Raw genomic sequence first — 17,658 nt, 5'->3', positions numbered from 1 at the left:
TATTTATTATTATGGGTTTGCCACAGTCATCTTGGTTTGGGTAAATACAGGGTTTTTTTAAAAGGTGGATTTGACTGACTAGGAAAGCCTGATATTATTTTCTGGTTACCTCGGTTACCATGTTACAGGTAGTTTAATCTCTGAATCATGTCTCCCACTGATGTTCTAACTTGTTTCTCTTGAGGCTTTGCAGCATTCAATGCAGGTCAATGCAGGGCCAGCAGGTTCTGAAACAGCTTTTTCCCCACCGCCATTTAACTGTTGAACTCTAAACTGCATTCTGCGTCACACTTGCATCATTATTTTGCACTACCAACATGCTGAACTATTATAATCATTCTAAATAGGACATATCTCAATGTTCTACTGCATTTTGTACCATATGTATTTTGCACTGCACTGAAACTTTTCATATTAATGCCCTTTTGCACTATTATTTAAACTATTTTCTTTTTTCTCCTACATTGTTACATTCTGATCACTGCTGCACTTTACATTGCTAATGTTTAACCTACTCCCACTACAATCTCGTTACACTCTTTTAAGCCGCATGCAAAGAAATTTAGTTTTTGTATACATTCAGTGCATACAAAATAACAATAAAGTTTATCTAAGTCTAGAGCCTAACTTGCTTCTAAGGATTTTCTCAGTGATGTTAAACAGATCCTTTTCAGTGAATAATTCAGTATTTGATGATGCATTGTTTAAACTTTCAGCAAAAAAAAGATTTTTGCCGATGTGCTTATAATTATATGATCTATAAGATAATAAATATGTGATTCTTTTAAAAGATTCACTTTGTAGGATGTTAGCTGGGAGCTAAATTAAGGAGTTGAGTTTGATACCAGGCAGCTTAAAAAATTTCATTCAATTGTTTTTGTCCTGCATGTGTCTCTTTTGTCCTGAGCCTCCTTTCATGCAGCAGTGAGAATCTGATCCTTTTTCCCTAAATGTCGAGAAAATCTGTGATTTTTATTCAAAAAGAAAATCTGTCAGCTCAAAATGTTAGCAACACAATGAACTAATTAACTACAGCGAAGCATTTAGTAACGATCATTTAACTTTTCACTCATAAAAATGACTTTTTGTTATCCGTCCATCCTAACAAAGAAAAATGACCTTGTCTGATTCAGATAAAAAGATTTAAATTACTTGGTTTCATGATGCTTTACTTGTTTGAAAATACAGTGTATTTTTATTAACAGTGTTTTTTTCTCTAGAAGTGAGTAATACGATACAATCAAAGCAGTTTGGCTGTGAAACATGTTGTTGCCAAACATGTAATTTAAAAAGGAGTTAAATTGTGTTTCCATGCATTTGAATAATTTTTTTGTGTGGGAGAATATTTCCCCCTTGGGAGGAATGGAAAAGTTTCTGAAACAGCAGAATCTGTGGGAAAACATTTGTTTCTCATAATGAATTTATCCTGGAAACCCAGAGTTAAATTATGAAATGCCAACAGCTTATTATGAGCTTTTTAAATCTCTAAGTTATGTTACTTTGTCTGTTTAGAGAAAGAAAACGATGAAAACCAGAGCATAAATAAAACCACGTATTTAAAAGAGAGGCAGATGCAAGTCAAGGGTGATACAGAAGTGAATGATTCAGTTAGCAAAGCTAAATGATGAAGATGGTGAGGATTTTTCCATTTTGCAGAAACATCTCTAAAGGTTGCATTAAATCTATCTGGTCTTCAGGGCTTTTTCTCTGCCAAACATTGTCTTTAAAGTGCAGTTATTTGCTGTTTTCGCAAGTCTTTACCTTGATCATTTCCAGAGAGCAACATTTTTAACTTAGGGTTTTTGAAAATGATTTCCAGAGTTCTGTTCTTCACGGGGATCAATGCAGTGTTTTTCAAACATTAACAAAAACACAAAATCTCAGACTGTGATTCATTAATTTATCCCTTAGCAAAAAGTAGTTTATTCAAGTATACTAAAAGTGCTCTAATTTCATACATAAAATCAGGCAGTGTACTTAGAGTTTACTTATTCTAAACTATATTTCATATACTTAACAATAGTATAGTCAAGTGCACTTGACTATACTATTGTTTACTTTATTGTTTACTTAAGTATACTTTAGTAAACTTAACAATGTACCAATTTAGTTGAAAGAAGTATTACTTTAGTAATACTTCAAGTACACTCAAGGTACATTGTTCGATACTTTCTAAACTAATACTTAAGTATTCTTAATAGAATTTACTTCAAGTATACTACTTTTTGCTAAGCTCAAACTGAGTCAGACTATATTTATAATGACACCCCTTTTTCAAGGACATGTTAATTTTAAACTTAAGTGTGTCTCAAGCTCATCTTTTACTGAGTGCTTAACCCATAAAAAAATAACTATGTTATTACAGGAACCAAATGTTTCTATGAAATTGATGCAACTTAAGTATTAAAATCGACACAGAGATCCATTTCTCTTAGAGTATTTTCTCACCATGTTATTTTTGTTTGGTCTGAATCCGTTTATGAGTTTGTTAACTTGAATTAGTGACAGAGAAGATAAGAATGCAGAAGGCCATGTAAGGTAGGGTCGAGGACTGTGATGTTCTGGGACAAAGGTCCTGGGAACCCAGTATGAGTTGGTGGGATTATAAACTATTAAAAATACCAGCTTCATTTATATTAAAACACTAGTGGACCAACAAAAAAATGGAAATGGTTTTTCCTTCAGCAACGTGAGCATTGAAAATATAATTCAGGCATATAGGGCCTAATAGTACTGCTCTGCAGTAGATTACATTTGAAATTTATTTTTTGAAATTTCGCTGATTACCCTTTTAAATTCTGGGAAATATACTGGAGATAAAAAAAAGAAAAAAGAAAAACTCAGAAGAAAAACTGTAGATGGTTCATAAAGATGAAAAGAAATAAACTATTTAACGATAATGAAATTATTAAATAACAATACATGGGGTGGTTTTAGACTGACGAGACATACTTTTCACATCTATTTGTATTTCTGTTTTACCTGGAAATGTATGTTTCCACTTTAACTTTTCGTCACAGCTGCTGGGAGTTCAGAACCATCAGGATAAATGAAGTCCAGAGCAGCTTCCTGAATTCCTGCAGACAGTAAATGCATCATCAGCTGACCAAACAAACTGAGCTTGATAAGAGGAAATCTGGTCAAAGAAATACATTTAAGAGAAATCCTTCTACAAAACTAAAAGTGTCTCTTACTCAGTGTTACTCTAACTCTTTTGTAGCTTTTTCTAACTTTAATATTGATTCTTCATGTTCATAGTCTGCCCCCTGCTGGCGGACTCGTAAAAGTCTCTTGAAATCTCCAAATCTAAATTGTTTTATTTAACAGCCAACTGTGAGATATTACAATAGTAAGGAGTGGTTCTAAAAAATGTAAACACATTCTTCCCGCGATGAATGCTGGATTTATATTGCTGCCTCTCAAAGACGCTTCTTCGGCTTGTTTCTATACACAAAACTCAAACTGTTGAGCTGTTTGTTTAGTGATTGCTTCAGCATTTCCCTCGGTGAACAGATGTCCTTCTCTTACAGTCTGCAGGGGTCTGTTCTGGGATAAAACCACTTAGAGACAAAACTCAAGCCTTTTGTTAAGAGGAAATGCTTCTAAAATTAAAACTGTCAGATGGTTTGAAAATTGTTTCAAAACAAAATGTTTCTTCCTCTGTGGTGTTGGGTACCCAGTGAGAATAATTCATTCCTGAGACAAGAATGCTGTTGATTCAACTCAGAAGGACCAGAAACCACAGCACATTGCTTTTATTCAGGGTTACTTATATGTAAAATGGGAACAGCAACAGGGGATATACACACCATGATGTCCGGGGCTGGTTTAAAAAAAAAAATAAATTTTCATTTCTTTTATCCTCCATGTTTTCTTTATTCCTAACCCTTCATGTCAAACTGTAGTCTCATCCTGAACCCACTGGACTGTATTTGTTTGGCCAATCCAGAGGAGTGTTATTTATTGATGCTGGCTGGGATCGGATCTGAGCTCACAGAAAGCAGATGGCCTCCCAGTGTTAACAGAAGCCACCTGCATGCAGCTGCTGAATCGGCATTTTTATGAACATCAGACAGAGCATAGCTTTGATCCACATTATCTGCTGCTGAATCTGGATTAGAAAAATATGAACACTGGAAAGAGGAGACACTTAGAGCTGCCTGGAGTCTGAGGTTTGAACCTGAGTCCTCAGAGTTCAGATGAAGATCAACTTGCATGAATACCAACTTTAAATGACGTTTACACGTTTTAAAAAAAAACTGCATGAGGAGGTTTGCAAAGGTGCAATGATATATTTCAGGAAGAAAGTTCTGGGTTAGAATCCCTTCTGGATGAAATTAGTTAATTCTCCATGTGCACATGAGATTCTGAGTTTGAAATAGATTACTTCTAATCTAGAAAGAGGTTGAAATTATACAAACTGTGTTGTGGAAAGGTATCTGTGCCATTTTCTTCCTCCTATGATCAGACATAAATGTGTCCAAATAGAAATGTAAACTAAGTAAATTTAAAAGTACAACTTCATTTTATTTATTAAGAAAAAAGCCATCAAAAATAACCAGATTTTTAAGTGAAAGAGAAAAACTCTCCATAAACCAAAACTTTTTCTATAGTGGAAAGAGGCTTTACATCAGTGTGGGTTCATTTTGTTCATTCCTTTAAAAAATATTTAAAATCAGCCACATTGAAGGGTTTTTTACTTTAAATGGCCTGATTAAATTTGGATAATGTATTTAATTCAGTTTTAAATTTGTGCTTTAACTAGGCCATTCCAGATGCTTCATTTTCTTCATTTGAGCCAGTCAGAAGTGGACATGCTAGTGGGGTTATATAATGGTTCTGGTGCACAACTTCTATGTGCTCTAGCTCAGTGGTTCCCAACGTTGCTCAGGTGTGTTTCTGCTTGCCCAAACCTACATCATTAGATTGCTGTACCCTCGTAGCAGCCTTCAAAGCCTAATGACACCTGTTGATCTTACAATTATTTAAATCAGGTGTTGGGAAGCAGGAAAACGTCTAAAAAAAAAAAAAGGCTGGACAGCGGGTCCTAAGGAGCAGGGATGGAACCACCGCTCTAACTTATGGTCACAGACCGATTCCTCAAGATTATCCTTCAGGATATTTCTGGTAGTAGAACAATTTTTTTAAGACAGATTTCCAGGTCCTTAAGCATCAAGCTCCACACCATCACACTACCACTACCATGTCTGACTCGTGTCTGATATGTGTTTGTTGACCTGAAAACAGTAAACTTGGACTAAGAAGGAAAAGGAAAAATTTGAGATGAAAAATATATGTTTTTTAGCCAACTTTTTTAGCCCAGAATGATCTATTGCTCTTACCAGAGAAACAGGAAAAGAGGCGCCGTTATCAATACTGTCCTTGCTGCTCTCCGTGGGATCCCACTTACTGCTTACTGTGCTGACATTCACTTCTTCTTCTTCATTCTCTTCGTCCTCTGTCCCCGTCACCTTACCGAAAAACCTTTCCAGGTCTTCAATGCTGGAGTTACCTGAAAAGAGAAAGTCCATGAGCAGGGATTTTATTCAGCTGTCATTTGTGGTCCAAAAACAACCATTTGAAACCATTTTTTTTACAGCGGTGAGACTCACTAAAGAAGCTGACTTGAATGGTGGAGTTGTAATCAAAATCATCCTCTGGAGTTGGCGTGACGTCGCTGTAGTACTGAGCCTCACAAACTGAAAAACAGAAACAGAAAAAAAACAGCACCCTTAAAACACAGTGCTGCATCCCTCAGGCTGCTTCAGCTGGAGGAGCTGATTAAAAGTTTCTTCAAATTTCTTTTTCACACAGAGTCATTTATAAAAAAAAAACATACACATACACCCCCATCCATCTATTTTACTTACAGGAGGAACAGGGAAATCTAAATAATATTATGCAGTAATCAGGTCTTAACTTCAGCAAAGGTAAAAAATGTATTTCCAAATAACCAAACAAATATAATTGTACTGTCAACAAGGATTCCCAAATACCAGCTTGCTAAAAATATGAACATAGCAGCTGCCAAACTAAATATTCTCAGGTTTGGTTTCATGTCTGTGAGTAATTTTTTCTCATCATTGTCCATCATTTTCAGTCCCGGTTCATATTTTCTTTGTTGATCAGTCTGCTGTCAAATTCTGGAAAGAGGTCTGAACAGAGCAGCCATGTGCACATAGAGACATACATAAGAACATTAAATAAACTATTTAAAAGAACATTTAACTTGTTTCTCCAGCAGCTTTATTTTACCCTCCCTGGGATGTTGACTCTGAGGTCAAGAGGTGATAAAAGTATTAATGCTTTATTACTAAAGTAGAAGTATAATCCTACTATTTAAAAACACTTTTGTACTGTAGAAGTGAGAGCATCAACTTGAGCCTTTTACTCAAGTAAAAGTGTAAAAGAATCATTTTTAAAACTACCTAGATTATAAAAGTAAAAGTAATGCAGAAGAAAATGCGAAGGACAGAAGCTTTACTGCAGTAGCCTGTTAAAGAACAATTTTTCTACAATTTTGGATGATAAATTCCTTTTACTTTATTTTCTTAAATTTATGACTAAGGCCAACAGCTGCAATTTTAATTTTTCATCATCTTGAAAAAATATTTGTTTTGGTACGTGGCAAACTAGGAATTCCAGATTAAAAAAAATGTCTGAATGAAACTAAATATTTTGATGTTTTTTTTATACCAACAGGCCAATCCAAAAATGAGCTTAAATGAAACAACAATAACGTGTCTATTTTTAAAATGTAAGGAGTAGAAAGTAGAGATAATTGCAAAAAGTTGTCTGAAAAATAATTACTCCAGTAAAGTAATTCTTGCCTAAATCTATACTTAAGGTAACGAAGTATTTGTACTTTTTTACTTGAAACCTCTGTCTGTTGTCTCACCCCACCGGGAGGAGACAGTGGGGTGAGACAACAGACAGGTCTTCAACAGGGGGTCCGCTACCCCTGGGGGGTCCACAGAGGTACTGCATGGGGGTCGCGAAAGTTTTGGCTGATCAGACTTTTTTTTTTATATATTCCCCCCTGCAATTTTTTCCACCAATTAAAATGTCTTTAAATACACATTAACATGAATTCAACAGACTGTAGTAAACAGATAAATGGAAGCAGAAGATGTCTTTCAGTCATCAAGGCACACATTCAACGACACACAGGAGCTCTTTCAAGCTGGGCACCATTTCATTCACAACACCTGTCCCATCAACCAGGAATCAGAATTAGAAATACTTTAATAATCCCAGGGAGAAATTACTTTCATTACATTACTCCATCTGTAATAGAGTGACTATAGTACCAGTTTGTTTTAGCACAATTTCATACAATATACATAATTAGGGGGTCCCTGCTCCATCTCGCCATCAGTTTGGGGGTCCTTGGCCTGGAAAGACCCCTGCATTAAGGGTATAGTGGAGGATTTTTCAAAAGAACCACCCTCTTCACTTTAAAAAAAGAAAAATGCATATGCACAACCCTGTACCCGCTCCCAAGAAGGAACGCCTATTTAACACGTGCAAGAGCGTGCACAAACCCATTTCCCCTCCTTTTCCATTTTTAAAAGTTGCTGTTTGAATCGTTCATATAAGCTCACTTTCTGAAAGAAGATTTGCAATTTTTCCACTATGTCCCACTCACCACTGGTAAGTGAAAATGGGGACAAGCACTTAAGACAACCTTACGTAAACATATCACCAGAATGATTGACAATTCGGAGGACCACTTATTTTGATGACCCATCCAGAAAAAAGAACATCCTCCACTATACCTTTAAGGAGTCATCCTGTCCACATCACAAAACCTTTTCCTGCAGAGGATCAGTGGTTCTGCTCTGATATGTGATCTGGATCCTATCAAAAATACATTATTTCTTGTGTTTTGGCCATGAACCAAATCTTATGAACACTACCAAATGTAACCTCAGAGCCTTTTTCTCTTGTCTGACACAGATTGCTGATAAGCTAATTTATAGCTTAAAAACTGCCCTTATTTAAAAAAGGACACAACATTGGTTCTACCTACAAATGTAGGTACAGGTCGCTTTTTAAGCTTTTATTTCATTTCTTCTAGGGTTCATATGTTAATACTTAATGTCTTCACAAAGGAGGCCAAAGTGAAATTATTTGCTTATGCACACAAACCTGGCCAATAAATCTGATTCCTATAAAAGTAACGACATTGTTACTGCTAATTATTGTCCCCCAAAGGGAAATTCACTCTCTGCATTTGAACCCATTGCCTTGAGGAGCAGTTGGCTGCCATTGCATTGGGGGACCCAGAGCGGAGGCGGTGGGGATCAAACTGGGTACTTGCCACCTTCTCAGTGCGACCCCAAGTGCACTGCTCTAAACACAAGGCCAACACTCTAAATTGGTACCTATACTTTTACATACATGTAATGTTTAGAGAATACCATGACATTTGAGCCTCTCTGGGTTCATGCCCAGTTTGTCTGTTACATTAAAAACATACGGAGGAAAAAAAGAGAAGACGACGTGAACTTTCCCTGTTGAGGGTAAAGTACTTGTGCAAACTTTTGTGGTTAAACTTCTACCATCAGGGAGCATTCATTAACATTTACCCCCATTTTATTTTTATTGTTTTACGTTCTCCTACATTTGCCTGTATGAGTGTTACTTTCCAGAAGCCTGCAGGACAATCTGCTGGGAGTTTTTGCAAGGATTGTCTGGCTTTACATCAACTCTGTGTATGTTTTCACTTTGTTGTAAAAAAGAGTTAGTGCTGCCGTCTGTGGGAGATGGTGAAAATCCAGCTGCTCCAAAATAGGACACAGGAAAACCGACAAACCATTAGTTTAAACAGCACCAATCAACAGATGATACCACCATCCCTGCTTTCCATTGAGCAACTTAGATTAAAACTCCTTCCAGTCATTTGTTTTAACTTCAGCTGAGGCTGAAATAAATTGGATTTCTGTTGTCCAGAGATTTTCCAGTGATTTTCCAAAGAGATGAATGCGTGCAGATGCATACCTTACATCAAATGTAAGGAGACAACCAGCTGCAAGGTAAGTGAAATTCTGGACCCTTTTCAACTTAAATGCATTCTGGTATACAGAGAGCAGATATACAGCTGAAAGGCGATACTATATACAATATCTGCTTCTCACTGACATTAAATCAGGCTAAGCTACTGCTCTTGTAACACAGTTATGGCTACCAAACATTTATTTATATTTTAAATGCCTGAATGAAAGTTTTTTTTTTTATTATTCTTAAAAATGTAGATGTCGACACACATTACTTTATGTCTCAGATGATTACCTCTTAGTTTTTATAAGCTGCTATATCTCACACCTCAAACGCAGCGCTGTGTTTTGAGATACCTGAATGTGTCGTGAAAATGCTGTTCAAAAGAGAATAAAAAGTTTAACTGAGGAGGTGAGCAATTAGAGAGCAATCATTAATTAGAGAAGGAGCCAAGAGGCCACAACGACTGCAGAAACCCACAGCTCAGGAGGGCAAATCCAAGCTTATGTGGAAGAGTGTGAAGAAGGAGTTTGTTGCTAAAAGAAAGCCAAGATCAATATTGCCACCAGCGAAATAAGGAACACCAGAAATACGAAGATGTAAGCACTTTGTTTAAATATGATTGAAATTAAGCTTATTCAACTACAATGAAAAATACTAACACTGCACATAGTTTTGAACACAGCCTGGACTTGATTAAACACGGTGGTGTGAGCATTATGCTGTGGGGATTTATTTCCTGAAGGGAGGGAGAAGCAGGTCAGAGATGATAGTAAGATCAACTCTGATCATTAATAAACAGCAACCCTGGAAGAAAGCATGTTAGGGGAGAGAATAGGACAGGAAAGAGGTTGCAGATGTTCATCAAAAATCCCTGTAAAACGTAACAAGGCTGATGTATACAAGCTGCATCGGACTCCTAACTTAAAGCCTGTTTCCTCCCACTGCTGACAGATCAGAGCTCATAAGATGAACAGTAGGTGGAGCCAATTCTCCAGTCAAAATAGATTGAGGCAGGTGGTGAAAAGAGGAATCTTCCATCAACAGAGATGTTTTAGGAGAGGACACACAGAGCAAAACTGATGAGAAAACCCTTCAGTTACAGTCTGATGGGAAATCTTCTCCCTCAGGACCCTCCTCATCCTCCCTCATATCCATCAGCTGCACTGGTCCGGACCCTCACAGAGCTTCCTGGGAAAATGTTCCTGCTCTTTGTTTGAGCTTTACATCATATTTCTAGTTTATCAAACCAGCGTTGGTCACTGATAGGGCCTCAGAGAGGCACTTAAAGTGGTCCTCCTCCAGAGAAGGACGATTTATTTGGCTTTTATCAGGATTTTACTGTCGACTAATATGAACAAATAAGACACGTGTTTTATTTGGCTCTTGTAAATTAAAGAACTCACTATGAATGTAGAAAAACTTGAAAACTTAAGTTTATCTAATGTCGCAGCGAATGTGGAAACTTTTACACAAGTCTAATTTATTGCAATAGTTTTAAGGGATAATTCAGAGGGCTTGGTGTCTTAGTGAGTAGCTTGAATTAGGGGAAGATTAACTTTATATTTAAAGACATATAAAATATATTTTTAACATCCTAAGGTGCAGATGTTATGATATATTTAACATCCATCATGTTCAGTGTTTGTTAGAACACAGTTTCCTTTGACCCTTCAGCTACTTTCACTGTCTGACTGAAGTGCTAAAACAGCTGTGGGGCTTTGCAGGTGAGTCCTGACTCCTGCTGCGTCCTTCTCCTTCCTGTTTCCTTCTGTACAACGCTAAACAAAACATACACATACGATTCGAACCCCGCAACCATAAAACCATGTCTCAGCCTTAAAGCATCCCTTTGAAGCTGTGTCCCCATATGAGGACTGGAATGAGCATCTACATCAGGCAGGAATTTCCCCACCTCTCCTCCAGTGCTCTCAGAGGGAGCATCCATCCACTCATCCATCATCTCACCTTTATCTCTGTTTGGGACAAAGGGGGGTAACAATCTGAGCATTGATCCCAGCTCAGTTGAGGGGGGTGGGTTGGGGGTGCTTTTTACGTTCCCAAGCCAGCCGTGAGATATGATCTCTCCCGTGAATCCTGGCTCTAACTCCAGGCCTCCTCCTGTGGAGGACATCTGGAAGGCATCCCCACCAGATGCCCAAATTACCTTGGCCTGTTCTTTTCTATTTTGGTTTAGCAGCACTTGTAATCTGAAGTTTTCCCGAAACAATCTGAGCTGCTCACCTTAACCCCCCCACCAAGGCTAAACCAAGCAAACCTTTAGAGAAGAGATATTTTGGCTATGGTTCCCCAGATAACAGAACACACAAATTCCCAGGATTCTAAATGACCAGTAAAACCACCTTTTCTTAAACAAGAAAGTTAAATATACATTATATTCATTCATTTTTAGGGCAAATGTTACACCACTCACTATATTTGTTTTATTTTTTTACTTTACCTTTATAATCTGCCATCTTTAATCCGTCAAATCGGATCTGATGTGCTGCTGGCCAACATTTACTACCTCCCATTTTTATAAGGAATTAAAAGCACAATTTGACAAAAATATGCACAACTGAAACAATGAGCTTTAAACAACAGTGTGTTAAGGTGTTTGTGATTAGACAGCGATCTAGCAGAGGATATTTTGGATCGTCATTGGACTCATGGTGGGTTTGTTGGTGTTTTTGATCAGCAGGTGGTCTGAATTTTAGAGCCCATCCCTTTATTGTTTCTGTAAGGCTCTTTTGTCTCAAAGACTCGACTGAACCAACCATCACATACATGCGCAATTCTTCAAACCCCTGTTCGAAAAACCCAGTCTGACCGGGCAAAGGGGGTTGTGTTTGGTTGTTTTAAAGTCCCCACTGGGATATCAAAACACACATATGACTGATGGGCTGCTAATAGTGATTAAAAAGGAAGTGTGTCATCTTTGACCGACTGCCAATCACACAGCTTCATCAGTGCAGAGGAAATGAAAACCAGCTGACACACAAAAAAAATAAATAAAAACCCACACCGTATAATATCAGCTGTCAGTCAACCAGGCAAGGCATGGGTGAGTCCACTTTGGGAATTGAAAAAAAAAACTGCATAAAACATGAAGGAAAAAGAATCAGTTGAAATACAGAAAGCAGAGGAGGAAAGAAAGGATGTCAGAAAAAAGGAAAGGTCACAAAACAAGAACGGGTGGCAGATAGGAAGCCGTAAATGAAGCAAGGAGAGGATGGAAGATGGAGAAAGAAAAAACAAATTGAGAATGAATTTAGAAGAGAGGGAAAGGGGGGAAGGAGGTGACAGGAAGTTAGAAAAATAAAATCCTGAGGCGGTCTGCAGTGAGGGGTAGGATACTCATTGGCAAAGTCACATGATCTTGAGAGAAACTTTACAAAAACCAGCTGCACAACTTAAACTCACTGACACCCACACATTCAGAGTAAAACATGTTCAGCTTGAGAGGAATTAAATGAAACTCAAACTGGTGCGTGCTTTAAGGACCGTTGGATCTCTCTGCTCTGGTAAAAAGCAGACGTTACAGACTGTGGGATTAAGGCACCATAGGCAGCTGTACATATCTGTCCTAAACGGTCAAATCTGATACCCGTAACCATGACGATTCCATTTTATTTGGCCCCAGAGGAGAAAGGTCAATCACATGATTCAACTGGGAGGAAGCAGCCTATTAAGCCTCATTTGAACATCAGAGAATCTTGTCCGTTGCAATTTGATGGATGATTACCATTAAGAGGAAGCATGAGGCTACGGGTTTCTGAAAATATGAGATAAGAAATGTTGTTCTGACAAAGTTGTCTTTGTTGCTCAACTCTGGTCTGCCACATGTTTGCATCACTCACTCCAACACTGAGGTAAGCATGAGAAGCCCCTTGTGGTTACTGAAAATATAGCACCTAAACTGGACAGCAGCTTTGAACAAGCAGATGAAAACTGTATCATAAGCAGAAATAGTAAAAAAAAAAAAAAAAAAAAGTTTTATAAAGGATAACAAAAACTAGCATCTGCAAAAATCACATCTAACCTTAATGTTCATATTTTTAGAAACATAAATGGTATCCCTTTAGCCCATCTAGGTCTTAGTTTTTTTCTCATAACCCCACATTTCATAAAATATAGAATATTTCATAACCATTTTAATACTATGACGATAAAAGGGCACAAAAATAACCCACAAAAAGTCCTTATAAGGCCAACGCTGTGTCTGAATGTCTACCCTTACCCTCAATTACTATATAACATTTGCTATATAGAGCCAGGATTAGTGGATTTTTTAACGGACTCAGTTAATTTACCGTTCAGACAGATTAGCACCACTTTCTCCTCCCCGTTGGTCACATGACTCTGGCTCCCCGCATGGTGCCTGCAGCATCTTTTTTTTTCTTCCTGTTTTTTACCTTCTCCTCCTGAAGCATCCCATGATGCTTTGCAAGAGCTCTCCTTGCAAAGCATTCTGGGATACATCTGCTCATAGTGACCATGGATGCACACTACTTTTAAAGGTGTATTGTGGGAAATCTTTAATCAACTACTTTTTCATCCACTAGACATTTGGACGGTAATAAAATGGGGTTAGGGAGGATGTTGGGACAAAAACTAAATCTCCATTTGTGCTGCTAACTGCTAAGAAAGACTGATGCGCCAACATTTTTTTTTTCTTTTTTTTTTTTTTTTTTTACTGGATAAGCTGATAGTATACACATTAGGAAACCAACTTTTAACTAAAGATAGCAGAAAAAACAAAAACAAAATTGAACCTAGTTTTCTTATAATTCTTATTACGGTTTGCAAACATACAATAGCGTTAGAATAAATGCAGAATTATCCTCTAAATGTAGATGCTAAGGCAAACTTTTTAAAAGCCAAGTAAGGAATCAGAATGTCTTTTTGCACTTTGATCATTTTATTCAGAATCAGAAATTAACAGATTTAAAAACCAAAAGGACATAATTTTACAGCTAAAGCTGAATTTTAAATAAAACACTGTTAGCACTGCAATTTGTACGAAGTACAAAAAGCAGTGATGTTGCATTCAAGCTAGCCTTAACTTTAAAGGTTGAACAAAATTATATGATAAAGTACAAAACTTAACTCCTCAGTTTTCATTTATACAAATACAAACTACATTCAGTAATCGCTTAATGCTGACACAAATATTAGGACAAAAACTGGGGGGAAAGCAGACTGTGAAACTCATGACCCCCATACCTCAAGGAGGGGAGCTCATTCTAGCTGCTTGTTAGAACTGTAAGGACCGTATAGATATAACACAGTGGAAACCAACTTCCCAATTAATGCATATAAAGGTATTAACAGCAAAAAATTCAGTATCAATAGTGATGAGGACAATATTGTTAAATTACAGTACTTAGCATGCTTACATGCTTAGTAGAAATTGGATCCTCACTATAGCAGCTCATGCATTTACATGAACTACAGAAATGCTGCATTCAAGAAGCACTGTCTGTCCCAGGTTGCTATCGTATTTCTGTTGAATTAATGAAATAAGATCATGAAATAGAAAAGTAAAGAAATAAGGTAATTTTAGAGGAGACTTAAAATATCTGCTCTCTTATGTTCCTCCTTGCTTTCATGCTGTCTAACACAAATACAGTCTTGTCATCGCCTATGGGTTTTTTGTGAAATTTTTGCATTATGATTTTTACATATTTGCTTTATAATTCACATAACCCTGACTTATATCAGACTAAAATCTAATTTCTATGTTCCTGTGATCATTTAAAATGATAATAAATTACAGTGAATGCAGAAAGAGCTCATTGGATGCAAAGCCGGGAGAACTTGAGTAATAGTACAAAGTAGATAACCCAGATTTATTTGTGTTGAAAACAAGTTTGTTGTTTACCAAAAACTACCCTTGACAGCGCAAGTAAAAGCAGCCTAAACAAACATTTAAACTTTGTTTGTTTGAAGTTTAAGTGTTTGTTTAGGCCATGAATAATGTGATATCACAAAGTAGACAAACTTCATGTTGGCCATTAGATGCAATAAAAAATAAACAAAAAAAAGGAAATGAGTAAACAAAACCAGAAAAACTAGCATGTTAAAATATTCACTGAACTTATCCTATGCTGCTAGTAAAACTTTTGCAATCACATGCTCTGATAAATTTCTTAGCCTCTTTGTTCATCATCTTTATAGTTTTTAAATCTTTTTTTTTTTTTTGTTCTGGCCCACTTTTTTGCCTTTGCATTTGTCACCCATATTTATCACTACTTTCCCCCTGAGAACATCACAGTAAGCACTAATTAGATTATTAATGAAAACAAATGCTGAGAGGACAGCAAACATTTCAACATTTTCCCACAACCACCTAATCTAAGATGTTGGTGTGAAATCTGAAACATCACTCAGGCTCCATGTGATTAAAAATCAGCAGCAGGGAAAGTAGTAGCCATCATTAACAACTAAATAAAAAGCATTAACACTGCGAAGAGCTTTTATCATGCAAAAGTCTATCAAAGAATGATATTTAACCTTGAACTTTGTGTGCATGTCAAGCTGCCCAGTTTGTTTTTGCATCAACAGATTAAGATGTTTTTGCTAAATCTCTTACTTAGATGAGAATGTTTTAGTAAACATCCCTTATGTTTTAGATTTAGATTTGATTAGGGGTCTTTAAACTTAATAAAAAGCCTTTGCAGACGGGGATAATTGCAAACATGGATATTTAAAAGTTTACATTTTCATTCATTATGTCACCATGCAAATGGAGAGGAAGACCTCCAATGGTTTCAGCAGGAGAAAGAGGAGAAGCAGGGTGCAACATGTCAAGATTACAGTTAGAAATAAGTTCATCTGAACAGGAAGTCAAACAGCTGCAACAGTCAGACAGTTAAAAGACTCACCGGCAGTCAGTAACAGCAGCAGCAGCAGAGAAGCTCCAAGCAGATGGACTGTCAGTAACCTGAGACTGGACATCATTCACATGGATGGACACAGAGAGGGGGAGGACGGGTGGACGGATGAATGGATGGAGAGACAACGAGAGAGCAGAGACAAAGGACTGAGAGGTGTGATGATCTGAGTGACTGAGCTCTGAATGAACATGATCACGTTTGGAGAAAAGGGGGAGGAGAGAGAGTGCAGCAGGGGAGGAGAGGAGGGGGGGCGGTGGGCTGCTCTGCTTTTTCCTGCCAAGTTTAATCCTTGTGTGCCAAAAATGAAGAAAGGAGACCTTCAACAACAACAAAAAAAAAAAAAAAAATTAAAACAGAAACAAAGAAGTAAAATACTCTTTAAAAAAGTCCTTTTTTTGAAGTTCTAATTTAATGAAACTGTTCCAGACTGAGTTTATTCAAAGCCAAAGGAAAATCCCAGTTTAACCTCAAACTGGTGGATTTACCAACAGCCTATTGTGTCTGTATGAGTCATCCAAACCAAGGGTTTACCACCTCCGCTCTAAGGATCTAGAGACATAAAGGATTCAAGAAAGGCAGGGCCTTTTGGGCTGGAAAGTGCAAGATAGAGTTGGGGAAAAAACAATGATTGTCCCGCTCAAAAATGTTCCCCATCCACAGAAAAGAATCACAGTTTTTCATTCAAATTTTTCTTATGAGTCCAGAAAAGGGGGCATAGCTGTAATTCTACACCTTTGCCGGATTTAAGCTGCAAAGGTCTGTGACTATGCAAATTGGCTGCAGCTGCACGACCTTCCCTTGATCAATATTCAGCTGCACTTAGAGCCCATCACACCGTAATAAAGGACTGGATGTGTGGTTTAAACAGGTACTGACCCTTTTAAGGAAGCTACATTGATTTTTTTAGCAGAGCAAAATAGGTTGGGGGTGGGGGTGAAAGTGGAAATGCTAGAAATATAGTTTTAGACCTCTCATGGTGCAAAATCCCAGCCAGTATTTACATATGGGGCCCACATGAGAGGTGAAATATGCCGAAAAATGGCCCCCATGAGGGACTATCCACGGGCTGCGATGTGGCCCCATATTAATTCCTGTCTAACTTAGAAGCAGGGCAGCTCTGACTAACATGGGCTCATAATCATCTATCTAAAATCTATTTATTGATACATATTTAACGCCCAGAGAAGAACTGTAACATATTTATCTGCTCAAATCAACCAACACCTGTAGAACAAAATGTAAATGGGGCCTGTGTTCAGGGCACATGTTGACTGGGTGAATAATACATGCGGTGTTCATTCAATAAGTGTAAACCAGTGAGTTTCTGGTGCTGGATCTATAGCAGAAAGTAACCAGTTTGACCTGTAAGCAGATGGAATATGTAATTCAGAAAGAAAACATCTTTTTCCTTAAAGTAGCAACAAAAAATGGACGCAGAATACAAGTCTTCTGATGTCAGTGGCTGTCAGGGTTTGTCTGAGGATAAAGCGTTGCATGGACCGGGAATGTTCAGATATCTACTTGGGGATAGGGGCTGCCCAATGGGGACCAGTCCAATGAATCATCTAACGCTGGCTCTGATAGAAAGGCGTCGGGATGCAGAATGTATCACAGCTTATTATGTATAAAGCTGCAGACTGATTGGGTTTTTACAGATTTTCTTCTAAGGAATAATCTCTGTCTTAAATTAGGTCAAATATTATTACAGAATCTGTAAGAAAATGTGATTTTAATCCCATCTCTTCACCCATAGACAGAA

At 37.5% G+C, this 17,658-nt stretch overlaps 1 protein-coding gene across 1 annotated transcript; it reads right to left on the bottom strand.

Annotated features, from left to right (window-relative positions):
• Positions 1–3,013: 3,013 nt before the first annotated feature.
• Positions 3,014–16,092, bottom strand: si:ch211-191i18.2 (uncharacterized protein LOC564095 homolog). Its single transcript, XM_038302149.1, has 4 exons — positions 15,888–16,092; positions 5,613–5,699; positions 5,343–5,512; positions 3,014–3,077 (listed from the first exon to the last, which is right to left on the bottom strand). The coding sequence occupies exons 1-4, from the start codon at positions 15,961–15,963 to the stop codon at positions 3,015–3,017; spliced, it is 396 nt and encodes a 131-aa protein (XP_038158077.1). The 5' UTR covers positions 15,964–16,092; the 3' UTR covers position 3,014.
• Positions 16,093–17,658: the final 1,566 nt, after the last annotated feature.

The sequence above is a fragment of the Cyprinodon tularosa genome, unplaced genomic scaffold (assembly GCF_016077235.1).
Source record: "Cyprinodon tularosa strain WSP-4 unplaced genomic scaffold, ASM1607723v1 ctg483, whole genome shotgun sequence".
NCBI classification, from domain to species: Eukaryota; Metazoa; Chordata; class Actinopteri; order Cyprinodontiformes; family Cyprinodontidae; genus Cyprinodon; species Cyprinodon tularosa.
The sequence above is the reverse complement of the archived record's forward strand: the minus strand, read 5'-3'. Positions and strand labels throughout refer to the sequence as shown.

Excerpts from the sequence above, each read along its gene's own strand:
- si:ch211-191i18.2 (XM_038302149.1), bottom strand. The coding sequence starts at position 15,963 with ATGATGTCCAGTCTCAGGTTACTGACAGTCCATCTGCTTGGAGCTTCT. Across the intron at positions 5,700-15,887 it reads GCTGCTGTTACTGACTGCCG|TTTGTGAGGCTCAGTACTAC; the intron begins GTGAGTCTTTTA and ends TCTGTTTTTCAG. Across the intron at positions 5,513-5,612 it reads CATTCAAGTCAGCTTCTTTA|GTAACTCCAGCATTGAAGAC; the intron begins GTGAGTCTCACC and ends TTCTCTTTTCAG.